Source organism: Muscardinus avellanarius, assembly GCF_963383645.1.
Source record: "Muscardinus avellanarius genome assembly, chromosome: 10".
Lineage (NCBI taxonomy): Eukaryota > Metazoa > Chordata > Mammalia > Rodentia > Gliridae > Muscardinus > Muscardinus avellanarius.
In genome coordinates, this window is record NC_137796.1 from 80,874,096 (window position 1) to 80,888,215 (window position 14,120).

Below are 14,120 nucleotides of genomic sequence, written 5' to 3' on the forward strand. Positions count from 1 at the left end.
ATTGTTTCTGAGTTGCCCCTTAGCAGTGCCTGGAATTCCTGGCATTTTTCATGCAGTGATTTTCCCAGCCCCAACTGGTGGATGATGGAGCTGTCTCCTCTCAGAAGGCCATGAAGATGTGGTGCATTCTTGGGAAACACAGGTAGGTTCAAAGTCACCTGGTGAGGTGGATGGACGTGGGAAGAGCCCTGTCTAGAAGAGGATCCTGCAAGCTGGTCGTGTGGTGCACCCCTGTAATCCAGTACTTGGGAGGCCTGAGACAAGGAGGATCGCAGGTTCCAGGCCAGCCTTAGCAGCTTAATGAGACCTCTAGCAACATAGCAAGACCCTCCCTATTCAAAAATAAAATAAAGCCAGGCATGGTGGTGCATGCTGGTAATCTCAGTACTTGGGAGGCTGAGACGGAGGGTTCACAGCAACTTAGTGAGGTCCTCTGCAACTTAGTGAGACCTTATTTCCAAATAAAAGAATAAAATCGGGCTGGAGGGTAGAGCCTCAGTGCATTCTCTCCTTCCCTGCACCCCTACATCCGATCTGTCACCCCCCTACACCGCCCCACAAAGCCTGCTGCTGCAACATCCTGGCCCCTTCTCTTCCACAGCCGGTCCTGTCCCATTGTACCTCAGAATCACACAGGCCTTGCCTTTTGGCCAGACCCCCAGCCATTCTTTTTTTTTTTTTTCAGCACTGGGGATGGAATCCATTGGGATTCTACCTTCAAGCTCACCCCAGCCCTATTTTTTTTTATTCTTTTTTTATTCTTTATTTTGAAACAGAGTCTCACTGAGTTGCAAAGGGCCTCAATCAGTAGTAGCTGAGGCTGTCCTTAAACCATGATCCTCCTGTCTCAGCCTCCCAAATGCTGGGATTACAAGTGTGCAGCACCACGCCTGGCTCTCAGCCATTCCTTTGAAACGGTGTTTCTGCAGCAGGAATCTGCCTGATCTCAGGCCTGCTCAAACCCATAGAGGACTCCAGCAGTCAATGCCTGGCTTGGCCTTCAGTGCCCCCTGCTGTAGGGGGCTGGCGCGCACCTCGGGCATCCCCTCTTGCTCTCCCTCTAGCCTGGGCCCAAGGCAGCAACTCCTCTCTTTTTTTCTTTTTTCTTTTCTTTCTTTCTTTCTTTTTTTTTTTCCAGTACTGGGAATGGAACCCAGAAGCTTTCTACCTCTGAGCTACACCCCAGCCCTATTTTTTATTCTTTATTTTGAAACAGGGTCTCACTGGCAACTCCTCTCTTTCTATCCATCAAATCTCACTTCTGGAAATCCTTTTTGCCCACCACCATTAAGCCCAGACCTGGCCCTTCTCTAAGGGCCTGACGCTGCTTGTCACAGGGCTGCCTCCTCCATCTGCCCCCTTGAGAGCAGGGACATGACTGACAGGTGGGTATGGGGCCCAGTACAGATGCCAGCAGGGAGGGAGACGTCAGTGCTGGTAGGGACAGAGAAAAGGAGCGGCCCAGGGATCACCTCGAATTCCTGGGCAAGCCCGAGATGGCGAGGGAACTTGAGGTTCTCTAGGGAGCTGGGCCTGCCAGCTTCGCCATGGGCTGCACCGCGGAGCACTGGCCTCGGATGCCCTCAGGCTGACCAGAGGGGCTCAGACGCTCCCATTAATGGACTCGAAGCCAATGTCCGAGCCCACAGACCTGAAGGACATCCAGAGGACTTGGGAGATGGACACATTGCAGGGGCAGGGACAGGCCTGGGAGGACTGGAACCGCTCCTCCCCCACATTCATGGCATGGGGACCTGCGAAGCCTCCCACTGCCCAGCCAGGGGGTCTCCCTCTTAGTGGAGACCCCAGCCCTGTCCTGCCAGCCAGAGCCCACTCTGCCCAGAGGTGCTGCCCAGACCCTGAGTTCTTTGAGGGAAGCTGTGGGTAAAGGGCAGTCTAGTTCACTCTACTGGGTAGCTGACTCAGTTTCCCCATCTCCTACCTTAGTTTCCAGGAAGACTAGGGCCCATCCCCTTTGTAGGGACTGAATTCCTCCCCTCCTACCCATGCCCCAACCATGTCTCAGACGATGCCCTGAGTGTTCCGGTCCTCAAAGTTACAATCCTTGGACTTTATCCCAGGGGTAGGTAACTGCAGTGGCTAACCCCTGCTTGCCCCTGGCCTCAGCCCTGGGCCTGAGATTCCCAGCAGCTCTTTCCAGGACCATTTGGCTGCCTGTCCTCCCTCCCCTCAGCAGCCCTGGCCCCAGGCCTCCTCCTCCCGAGGCCCCACCAGGCCTTATTTGGCAGTACTTGGATCGGCTGAGACCCCTCTCCCCCTCCCTGGGCAGAGCCTGGGCTAATCCAGCCACAGAGACTTCTCTTCCTCCCCTCCCCCACCCCAGCAAGTCTGGTCACTTCTTTGAGACGCACTGTTCCCGCTGTTAAGCAGGAGTAATTGTACCTCTTTGCAGGGTCGATATGCGGATGACACTCCAGGGCACCTCGGGGCAGCCGCACTGTCATGATGTCTGACAGCCCCACCCCTGCGGGCCAGGGCATCCCTGGTGCCAGCCACAGGGAACTGGCCAGCAGAGCCAGGGCGGGGAACTGGGTGGCCATGGAACAAGGAGACGACCAGAAGGCTGGGAGGGGGTATCAGGGCAGGGGGTGGCAGACTTAGGGTTTGGAACTCAGGAATGGGCCTGAGCAGTCTTGGCTCGGTGGTGGAAGGGCGGGGGAGGCTGTGAGGCACCCTGGCAGACGAGCTCAGACCGGTGCTGCCAGCTGGGCCAACACCATTCTTGCCGCATGAGTGTATTTCCTTACTGGCTTCCCAGGGCCCAACCTGCTCTGGCTGTACATCTACAACAGATGTTTATATCTGGAGTTGGTAAGGGGGCCGCACCAGGGAGCAGACACCAAGATGGGTTGGTGTGTGTGTGTGGGTGGGTGGGCATGTGGAGCAGACCCTTTCCTTCAAGAAGCTGCTCCTCTTGGGACTGTGGGAGAGCAGATCGCAGGCTTAGGGAAGAATGTGGGTGTCTCCCTCCAGCCTCCAGTTCTGGGACCTTGCAGGTGGAGCTGGTGCCTGGTCCCTGCAATTCTTGGGAAACTCGAGACTGGGCTCCAAAACCTCCTCAGGCCCCTCAGAACCTTCCTTGGGCCCGATGGCGGGTGGTGGACAGGGCAAGCACAGACAACGGGCTGAAGCAGGTGTGGCTGTTCCTACCTGGACCCGTCACGGCAAGCCCTCCTGCTTGCCCAAGCATCATCGTGACCCTTGACCAACACCTAGACCACATTCCACTCACTTTCTGCAGGGCCCCTGGCCTGCACTGAGCGCCTAGGCTCCATCCGGCACGCAAGGGCAGTGGAGGATGTGTCCTTTGACTAGGCCAACTCCCTTCTCAGAAAGCCATGGGCGCCGCCACACCCCCTATTCCTTCTCCAAGGTCCTGCCATTCCCTGGAGAACAGTGAAGTCAGTAAGGGACTCTGAGCTCGCAGGAAGTGTCCCTCCCCTGCTAGGTCCCCCTTCCCCTGACCCCAGCCTAGGTAGGCCCCTGAGTGCCAGGTGCTCCTCCTCTTGGCTTCCCCTGCCCCTGGCCCTTGTAGTTTGAACTGCCAGGTTACGGTCATTCCTTCTCCTTTATGGATATGAGGCTGGAGGACAGGGCCGTGTCCCCCACAGACACCAGGGTCTGAGGCAATGGCAAGCAGTTGCTTTTAACTTTATTTGAGAAAAACAGAAGGTACATGTATCAAAAGAGCACACAGATTGGCAGAGGGGATGGCCAGTGATGGCTACTGGGGGTGGGCATCAGGGCGCAGGTCTCTAGTTGGCTGCAGACTGGTCGGACTTCCCAGCTTCTGGGCTCCCAAGCTGGGCACGCGCCTCAAAGGTGACAGGGATGGTGATCTCCGCTGACTGCGTGGCTGGCTTGGGCATCGGGGCCTCCACGGTGAGCGTGCCCTCAGGGGACAGGGAGGAGGAGACCAGGGTGGGGTCCACGCCTGGGGGCAGCCTGGAGATGCAGAGAGGGGGTAAGATTCCACACCCCTCCTGTGCCCCTCCCTGAGCCCTCCCCTCTGAGTCCCCGCCCCGCTCCCACCTGTAGCACCAGGACTCACGTGTACTTCCGAGTGAAACATCTGGAGATGTAGCCGTGCTCGTCCTGTCTCTCCTCGTGCTTGCCTGAAGGATGGGGGTTAGGAGGTCAGAGCCTGCGGGGAGGGGGCGCCTCTCTGGCTCCCGAGCTCCCAACAGGCCCCGCTGGCCAGAGGTCCGGCTATCTGCTCGGGGGCAGCTGGGTTTCACGGAGGGCACCGATGCACAGAGTTTGAGGCCGAGGTGCCTGACTGGCCGGGCCTCCCTAACTTTCCGGAAAGTGCGATCCAGGGTTTTCGACGGGTGGGGGTGCGTCCCGAGCTCAGCCAGCCCTAGCCGGGCCCTGGGGACCTCGCTGCGCACACGAGCGGCGCACACGCCCCCTCCGCGCCGGCTCGGGGACAGGGGCGGTGCCGCGGCACCTGCTCACTTGGGGGGGGGGTTGTTTCTTCCCTTAAGAAGTCGGCAGAGCCCTTGAGAGCCACCCGCACTCCGAGGCGAGCGAAACCAGCCGGGGAGCCGGAGTCCCGGGGCCAACTTTTAACTCCCCCGGCCGCCAGCCTCGTCCCGCGCAGGGCCAGGGCGCTCACCGGTGATCTCCACCACGCCGTCCTTGGTCTTGACCGTCAGCTCCTCGGGGGCGAAGTGGTTGACGTCCAGGGCCACCCGCCAGCGGTCGGCCGTGTGCCGGATCTCGGAGACGCCGCTGCTGAGCTGCCGGCTGAGCGCGCGGCCGTAGGCGGGGGCGGCCACGGCCACGGCCGGACCCTCGGCGGAGGGCAGCGGGCGGACGTAGCCGGGCCAGCCGCTGGGGCCGAGCCACTGCGCCCACTCTTCGGGCAGCCGGGGCAGGCCGAAGGCCTGGTCGAAGAGGCGGCCGTGGGCCGGGTACCAGTCGCGGAAAGGGTCCCAGCTGGGGCTCCGCAGGAGCGAGAAGGGCACGCGGCGCTCGGCCATGCTGCTCGGCTGCGGGTTCGTGCCCGCCGCGGCCGGGCGGCGCTTTTATGGGCGCCGGCCGCGTATTTTTAGCAGGCGGTGCTTCAGGTCTCTATTAATGGCAATGACCGGCTGGGGGCCGCCCCGCCCCGTGCATTCCTCCCCCCACCCCAGATTACAGGGGGGCGTGGCGAGGAAGGTCCCGCCCACATCTGGAAACTTCTCTGGTTTAAGAAAACAAATGACTGTAGTCCTGGGTTGGAGCGGTGCCCGGCCGGGCCCTGGCAGCCGGGGCGTTACAGGCTGCGGGCGCGGCTCGGCCCATCGTTTTCCTAAGGAAGTCACAGCGGGGAGAGGTTGGCTTACTTGTCCCGGGCAGGGGGGGACCACGGGGGCCCGCCTGGGACGGACAGACTGCTGGGCGCGGTACAGCTGCCACCCAGGCGGTGACTTTGTGCACGGTCAACGCTTTGCGCCTCACTTTCCCCTCCTGGAGCTCCGGGATGCTGATAATGCTGACGCCATTGGTTGGCCCGAGGATGCGGTGACTTCATGCGAGGGAAGACTTTAGCCTGAAGCCTGGCGAGTCATAATTGTTACTTACTGTTATGTACCTGGAATCGGAGAGTTGGCGTGCTTTAGCTGTTTCCCTCCTGCCCCAAGCCGTGGGGCTGACGCAGAGCAGAACACCTCCCCGCCCCCCAGTGCTGAGAGGGGGGTTCTGGGAGGAGGTTACTGTCAGATCTCCCCATTGAATCTATTTTTCCCTTAAGAAGCCTGGCTGGAACGCCGGGGCGTGGCGGCGCACGTTTGTAATCCCTGCGCTTGGGAGGCAGAGACAGGAGGATCGCGCTGGTTGGGAGCCAGCCTCGCTGGCTTAAGAGACCCTGTTTCCACATAAAAAAGTTAAAAAATAGGTCTGGGAGTGTAGCCCGTGGGAGTGTATCCCGGAGGTAGAAGGGCTTCCAGGAATCCCAATACCACCAAAAAGAAGAAGGAGGAGGAGGAGGAGGAGGAGGAGGAGGAGGAGGAGGAGGAGGAGCAGCCTGGCTGGGCAACCTCAGGTGCAACAAACTTGAATCTAGTCTGAGCTTTGCTGTGGGCTTCCTGTATGATTTTTGGCCAACGCCCCTCCTCCTAGGCCTCAGTTTCCCGTTTTGCAGATTATAATATCAGACACCCCCCCCCCCATACCGCAGGGTTTGTGATACTGGGGATGGAACCCAGGGCATTCCGTCTCTGAGCTACACCCTGGCACTATTGATTTTTTATATTATTGTTGTTGTTGTTGTGTTGTTTGTGGTACTAGGGATTGAACCCTGGGAGCATTCTACCTCCAAGCTACATCCCAGCCCATTTTGTGCGTATGTGTGTGTTACTGCGGATGGAACCTAGGGGCAAATTCTACCTCCAAGCTACATCTCCAGCCCTAGCTTTTATTCTTTCTTTCTTTCTTCCTTCCTTTACTTCTTTCTTTTTTTCTTTCTTTACTTCTTTCTTTCTTCTTTTTTGGTGGTACTGGGGATGGAACCCTTCTACCTCTGGGCTACACTCCCAGACCTATTTTATACTTTTTTAAATTTAGAAACAGGGTCTCTTAAGCCAGCATGGCTGGCTTTGAACCTGGGTGATCCTCCTGTCTCCGACTCCGACTTCCAAGCACGGGGATTACAAGCATGCGTCACCACGCCCAGGCTGGCTGGCTGGCTTTCTTTCTTTCTTTCTTTCTTTCTTTCTTTCTTTCTTTCTTTCTTTCTTTCTGTGGTACTGGGGGTGGAACCCAAGGGCTTTCTACCTCTGGGCTACACTCCCAGACCTATTTTATATTTTATTTGGAAACAGGGTCTCACTAAGTTGCTGAGAGCCTCACTAACTAAGTAGCTAAGGCTGGCTTCGAACCTGTGTGATCCTCCTGTCTCAGCCTCTCAAGTACTGGGATTACCACCACGCCTGGCCCTCCCTCCCTCTCTCCCTTCCTTCTTCTTTCTTTTCCCTTCCTTTTCTTTTCTTTTCTTTCTTCTTTCTTTTCATACTGGAGATTGAACCCAAAGGCATTCTACCTCCAAACTATACCCCCAGCCTGTTTCTTTTCTTTTTTTTTTTAATTTTGAAAAAGAGTCTTACTAAGTTGCTGAGGCTGGCTTCAAACCTTTAATCTTTCTGTTTTAGCCCCCCCCCAAGTATTGGGATTATAGGCATGTGCTACTGCACCAGGCCTCAGTTTCCTTTTTGAGAAAGAGCTTATAGGAGCCTGTCATTGCTACCTATCTGCAAAGAAAGGTAGGGTAGAGCCAAAGCTGCGTCATATGTCGTGTCTGAGGTCACCCCAGAGAGACTGCCAAGATCTGAGGTTCCCAAGAGCCAGGGGGAGAAAACACATAGAACCTCTGTTCTCCGCCCCATCTCCCATGCTGAGTCATGTCAGGTCCAAAAAGTTCTCAGTGGGGAGCTCCTGGCCACCCCTCCCCAGGTCTCTGCTTCAGAAAGCCCCAGGCCTTTGTTCCCCAGCACTCCTAGCCCCACCTATACCAGCTCTATAAATTTAGTGTGAGATCAGAAGGCGGAGAGGTGTCCATCTGCCCCTGCCTGCTCACCTCGGCCCAGACTGGAGCCCCGAGCGACCCACCCTAGAGGGAGCTGTCCTGTGTGGTCACAGGTGCTTTCAAGTGGGGCCTTGCCAGGCCCAGCCACGCTCTGGGGGTGCTGCACTTTGTAGACACAAGCTCCCTTCATCTTGACTGGAACCAGGGTGGGGAGGATCCATCCCTGCTGGCCGGGCCAGGGGAGGTTGTGCAACCCAGGGTGGACGGAGCCACCTGCTTACCTAGAATCTGCATCTCCAGTGGGCGGTTCTGGAGGGATGACTCTTAGACCAACCTGCCCAGCCTAAGGGAGGGGCAGCAGGGGCAGCATGGGGGTGAGGAGGAGGTAGGGGAGAAACTGGGTTTTGGGGTCAGGCGGGGCTGGGCTTGAATCCGGGGCTGCTGCCCACCCGCCTGGTGATTTCTCCACCCACTGCCCAAAGGGGCTCATAATGTGCTTCCCGTTTTATTGGGTGGCGGTGAGTCCCAAACACAATAAAGTGTGTCAAGCACCTGGCGCTCTGATGAGCTCAGTGGTTTCATAGGGTCTTTCATTTTGGGTACTGAGGCTTAGAACAGTGAGAATGACCCAGTTGGCTGAGCTTCATGGAGTATCAAAGTAGCTTAGGAGAGTCCCATTTTCTAGATGAGAAGACTGAGGGCCAGAATTGCCCAAAGATCACAGAGCTGGCGAGGAGGGGCGGTGCTCAGGCTCAGACTCCTGTTTCTCAATTCGTTAGAGAGAGACCTCCCAGGTAGCACGGGGACGCAGAAGGCCAAGGCCAGGGGTCAGAAGGGTTGGGCCAGGTGCCCGTGCTCCCTTGCAGCCTTGACCAAAAGTCACAGACCTTTCTGTGACTTTCCTCCAGGAGGCTGGACTGCCTACCTAGCAGCAGCTGGGCTAAGCAAGTAAAGCCAGAGCTGGGTGGCAGTGCCCGCCTACTCCACCATTCTGTGTGTATGTGTGTGTGTTGCTGGGATTCAACCCAGGGGCATTCTACCTCTGAGCTACACTCTCAGCCCCTTTTATTTTGAAAGAGTCTTGCTAAGTTGCTGAGGCTGACCTTGAACCTGCGAGCCTCTTGTCTCAGTCTTCCAAGTATGGGAATTACGTGCATGCACTGTGGTGCCTCGGCTTGTCCCAGCATTCTCTGATGGTCTGTGACTGGTTTCAGAATCAGGCCACTGAGCTCCTAGGAGTAATTTTTCTGGGATAAAGAGAACAACTTGGATTTGGGAGTGGTGTCTTGTGCTTGTAATCCTAGTACTTGGGAGGCTGAGACAGGAAGATCGTAGGTTCGAGGACAACCTCAGTAACTTAAGCGAAGCCCTCCACAACTTAGTGAGACCTGTTTCAAAATAAAACAAAATAGGGCTGGAAGTGTAGCTCAGAGGCAGAATGCCCTTGGGTTCGATCTCTGGCATCACAGAAAAATTAAAAAAAGAGAAAGAGAGAGAGAGAGAATAACTCATTCTGGAGGTGTAGGTCACTGGTGGAACACTTGTCTAGCACACACAAGGTCCTGGGTTCCATCCCTAGCATGGCAAAATAAATAAAGACAACTTTGCCCTGCTCAGAGATTTCCCAGAAGCCACTGGGATAGGTCTCAGCCCCACACCCTTTTCAGTGCTCCCTGAAAGGTGTGCAAATCCCTTCATGGGAGGGCCTCCTCCTCTTACCCCTACCCCCAAAGTCTGGGGCCCTCTGCAGAAGCCCCAGGAACAGCCTCCTCCCCTTACTCTACACCCCAGGTTTGGGCCGCACTAGCCACGCCTTTGGCAGGCCTCTGCCAACTGCGGCTGAGCCAGCCCCTCCCTTGCTGGCCCGGCCTCAGAGAAAGCGCTGGAGTCTTCAGGCAGCTGCCCGAGCTCCCCGAGAGGCCTGACAGCTGATGGATCTCACCAGCCACTCTGGCTGCTGGAACTGAAAATATGAGCAGTAGTCATTAGAGCAAATGGGGGTGGAAGGACACCGGATCTTTCTGGAAACATCTAGACACTGCTTCTCTGGGAGTCCATTTCCTAAAACCCATTTCCAGCCTGCTTCACCCCTGGGGCCTCTGGTTTCTGGCTGGCTTGAGGGTCACCCCACCTCCATTACTGCTGAAGGTGGGAGGGCTGGGGGTCCGTTCTCTGGCCCCTCCTGCCCTGGGCTTGGGCTGTCTTGTACAAAGTCTGTGTAGCTTGGGAGTCTGGGGACCTGAATGCTTTTGACCTTGGCCAGAGGCCAGCACCGTGACTCATTGTCTTCATCTGAACAATGAGGCCACTGGACTGGACGTTCTGGAAGACTCCATCCAGGGCCACGAATCAAGTTTCTCCTCCACGCTCCCTCTCCCCAGGGCTTGCTCTTCCACATTCCGAATGCTGCAGGAAAGATCGGGGTGCGTGCGTGTGGGGACCGGTGACAAAAGATTCTCCGCTTGACCAAACCCAGGCACCTCAAGCATCTGTGTACTTCTTGGCAAAATCCAGTTTTAGCAAGAACCCTGCTAAGTCAGTTCAGCAAGAACCCCCGACTCCCCATATCCGACCAGGTTCCTGTCACCTCCTCCCCCTCGGTGCTGTCAGATCACCCTGGCCTGCATTCCACAAGAATCCTGCTAGGTTTTAGCCTGAAGCCCCCTCAGCCCTGAAGTCTCCCCTTAGTCATTTCTCTTCCACTGACCCCTGCCCTGTACCTTGGCCAGATGTAGCCCAAATTCCTCCCCGTGCAGTAGCCATCCCGGTGGCCCTGTATCTGCCTCGTGGGTCCTGAATACACTCTTCCTTCCTGTGCTTTAGTAAACGTCACTAAGCACTGTTCGTTAACAGTGGAGCCGGTGATGTGGGGAGAAGGGATAACGTGGAGACACTTAGTGGGCCTGGGATGTGAACCTCTTCTCCTTATTAGCCAGCTAGGCCTGGGTATTGACTTCGGGCTGCTTTATTATTTATTTATTTATTTATTTATTTATTTATTTATTTTTGCTGTACTTTGGATGGAACCCAGGGACATTCTACACCTAGTCCTATTTTGTTATTTTTTTATTTTGAAACAAGGTCTCACTGCGTTGCAAAGGGCCTCACTAAAAAGCTGAAGCTGGCCTCAAACCTGCATCCTTCTGTCCCAACCTCCCAAATGCTGGGATTACAAGCGTGCGCCACCATGCCTGGCTTGCTTTATTTATTTTTTATTTTGGGGGTCCTGGAGATGAAACCCAGGGGGATTATACCTCCAAGCTATACCCCCAGCTGTCGTGTGTGTGTGTGCGCGCGCGTGAGTGCGTGCGCGTGCGCGCGCGCGTGTGTGTGTGTGTGTGTGTGTGTGTGTGTGGTGCTAAGGTTGATCCCAGAGATGTTCTGTCTCCAAGCTATACCCCTAGCGGTATTTTATCTTTTGTTTTAAAACAGAGTCTCTCTAAGCTGCTGAGGCTTTTCTTAAATCTGCGATTCTCCTGTCTTAGCCTCCCAAGTACTGGGATTACAGGTATGCACCACCACCCCTGGCTAAATAACTTTAATTACAAACTTTATACTGTTTATATTATATATTTTTTAAGCCAGGTGTGGTGGCATTTGAGAGACTGAGACAGGAGGACCACAGTTCGCAGACAGCCTCTTAGTGAGGCTCTTTGCTACTCAGTGAGACCCTGTTTCAAAATAAGGAATAAAAAATAGGGCTGGGAATGCACCTTGAAGGTAGAATTCCCCTGGGTTCTATCCCCAGTACCACAATACATAAATACATAAAATAAAAATATATATTTATTAATTTATTGGTGATACTGGGATTGAACCCAGAGCCATTTTACCTCTGAGCTATACCCCAAGCCTTTTTATTTATTTATTGTTTTGAAACAGAGTCTTGCTCTGTTGCTTAGAGTCCCACTATTGCTGAGGCTGATCTCAAGCCTGTGGTCCTCTCGTCTCAGCCTCCCAATACTGGGATTATAGGTGTGCACCACCATGCCCGGCTCATCTCCAACCCATCTATATATGTATTTATTTACTTATTTATTTTCAGGGTATTGGAGAACCCAGGGCATTCTACCTCCAAGCTACATCTCCCAGCCCAATTTTATTTTTTGTTTTGAAACAGAGTCTCACTAGGTGGCTAAGAGTCTCACTATTGCTGAGGCTGCCCTCGAACCTGTGATCCTCCTGTCTCACCCGCCTGAATACTAGGATTACAGGTGTGCGCCGCCACACCTGACTCTTATTTTTTAATTTTGAAACAGAGTCTCACTACGAACATGTGCCCCTCCTTTCTCAGCCTCTTGAGTTCTAGAATTACAGGTGTGTGACACTGTGCCCGGCAGGGGCTGCTTTAAATCAAAGTGACAATATGAAGATGAGTATGATAGAAGATAGAAGGAATAAACAGGTGGAAAGGAGATGGGAAGGAGAAGAAAAATATAACTTGAATATAAGGATGTGGTGCTAGCCGGCCATGGTGGCACAAGCTTGTAATCCCAGGGCTTGGGCGGCTGAGACAGGAGGATCGCACAGGTTCGAAGCCAGCCTCAGCTACTGAGTGAGGCTCTCAGCAATTTAGTAAGACCCTGCTTCCAAATTAAGTATAAAATAGAGCTGGGGCTATAGCCCGGAGGTAGAAAAGCCCATGGGTTCCACCCCTAGTACCACACACACAAAAATAAATAAAAATAATGTGGTGCTAATGTTCCTCATACCTTTACTTCCCAAACCAGCTCTCTTTCCCACACCTGTCTCTCCCAAATTCCTGGGAAACCTGTAAATCTTACAGTTAAAACAAAACTGTAAACTGGGCGTGGTGGCGCACGCTTGTAACCCCAGCATTCAGGAGGCTGACACCGGAGGATCACAGTTCGTGGCCAGCCTCAGCTACTTAGTGAGGTCCTCTGCAACTCAGTGAGATCCTGTTTCAAAATAAAGAATTAAAAAAAAATAGGTCTGGGAGTATAGCTCAGAGGTAGAATGCCCCTGGTTTCCATTTCCAGTAACACACACACACACACACACACACACACACACACACACACACACCTCTAATTGCCCTGTGTGTGTACTATTGATGAGAGGCGTATAGTTGGGGCTTTCTAGCCCGAGGATCTCGGGGATGACCAGGCCACCAGAAACCGTCCCGTGACTCCTAGACTGAGGTCGTCCTCACACACCTCCAAGTGCCCAACCCTCGTGAGAGAGGAGCCTGCACACCCAAAGGGCCTCTCTTACTTTTGGGGTGGCCCACATTCTCCCTGGTGAATGTACCTTGGTAAATTCAAGGTATTTATCTCTTACTTTCCTAAATAAATCTCTGTCTCTGACTGAAGCATGCTGAAATTCTTTTCTGTGACATAAGTCAAGGACCCACCCTGCTGAATCAACCTTTCTCCCATAACAGGTGGGACGGGAGTCCCTCCAAACCCACATGAGATAAGGGTTCCTGTACTGAGGTGTTTCAGGTTTTCATCCTAAAGGAGGCCTAGAAAGCAGGCAGGTGAGCCAGGTGGTGGTGCATACCTGTAATCCCAGTATTTGGGAGGCTGAGACAGGAGGATCCCAGGTTCAAGGCCAGCCTCTGCAACTTAGTGAGGCCCTCTGCAACTTAGTGAGACCTCTTTCAAAATAAAGAATATAATAGGGCTGGGGGGCGTAGCTGAGAAGTAGAATTACCCTGGGTTCAATCCCGAGTACCACAGAAAGTAGGAAGGAAGGTAGGTTGGTAGGCTGGAGTCTCCAAGGCTAGCCTGGAGAAAGACAGGTGTCTGGTGATAGGGACAGTTTGCTGAATAAATAAGCTCTCCCCTGACAGGCAGGCTGGAGCCCGGGCAGCTTCCAGAAGCAGCTCAGAGGGGTAGGGGATGGGGTCCAGGGTTGGGACGCTCACACTGGACACGCGCACTGTGGCCTGTTCCTCTGTCTCAGCTGTAGGAAACCAATTAAGGAGAAAGGGGAAATGTAGCCAGGAAAACAGGATTCAGGAAAGCCCGGTCAGGCGGTCAGGCCTCCAGGCTGGGAGGGAAAGGATGGGGGGGGCCTCCCTGTGGGCCCCATCTCAGGAGAGAGGGACCGAGAAAGCACCTGCTATACCCCCAAGCCAGGAGAGCCTGTGCCAGCCCTGGGAACCTCGGTGGGAAACACCACATGCTGGGCAGGCTCGGCCCTCCCCTTCTCAGGGCGCCCCGGGCAGGATTGGAGTTTCCTGTTTTCCTGCCTGGTATTTTCCCCTTTGCCCAAGGAACCAAGCAAAGTGCAAGCTGAGCCTGTCTGGGAAAGGCAGGGTCTTAGTTCTCTCCCTACCCTAAACTCCCAAGTCGCCAGGGAGGCCCTGAGGATTTCCTTGGGGCTGCTAGGCTGGGCTTGGTGTCCGCCAGTTTGTCTCACAACCCACATTATTTTTCTTACTCTCTGTCGCCCTCTCCTGTCTTTTTACGGTCACCACATCTCTCATTTGGTCCGGGGCCTCCCCAGAGGCTACTGGAACTGTTTATCCCTTAGCTCCCTCATTCATTCATTCAACAAACACTTCAAAGGTGGCTCTATGAGGGATGCAAGACTAGGAAGATATGGCCTTGTCTCCAGAAGCTCA

At 54.6% G+C, this 14,120-nt stretch overlaps 1 protein-coding gene across 1 annotated transcript; it reads right to left on the reverse strand.

Moving 5' to 3' along the window:
• Positions 1-3,776: 3,776 nt before the first annotated feature.
• On the reverse strand, positions 3,777-5,006 carry HSPB1 (heat shock protein family B (small) member 1; the record flags this gene model as incomplete). Its single annotated transcript, XM_080702786.1, has 3 exons — positions 3,777-3,966; positions 4,073-4,136; positions 4,640-5,006. 3 exons carry the CDS (start codon positions 5,004-5,006, stop codon positions 3,777-3,779), a joined length of 621 nt encoding a protein of 206 aa, XP_080558912.1.
• Positions 5,007-14,120: the final 9,114 nt, after the last annotated feature.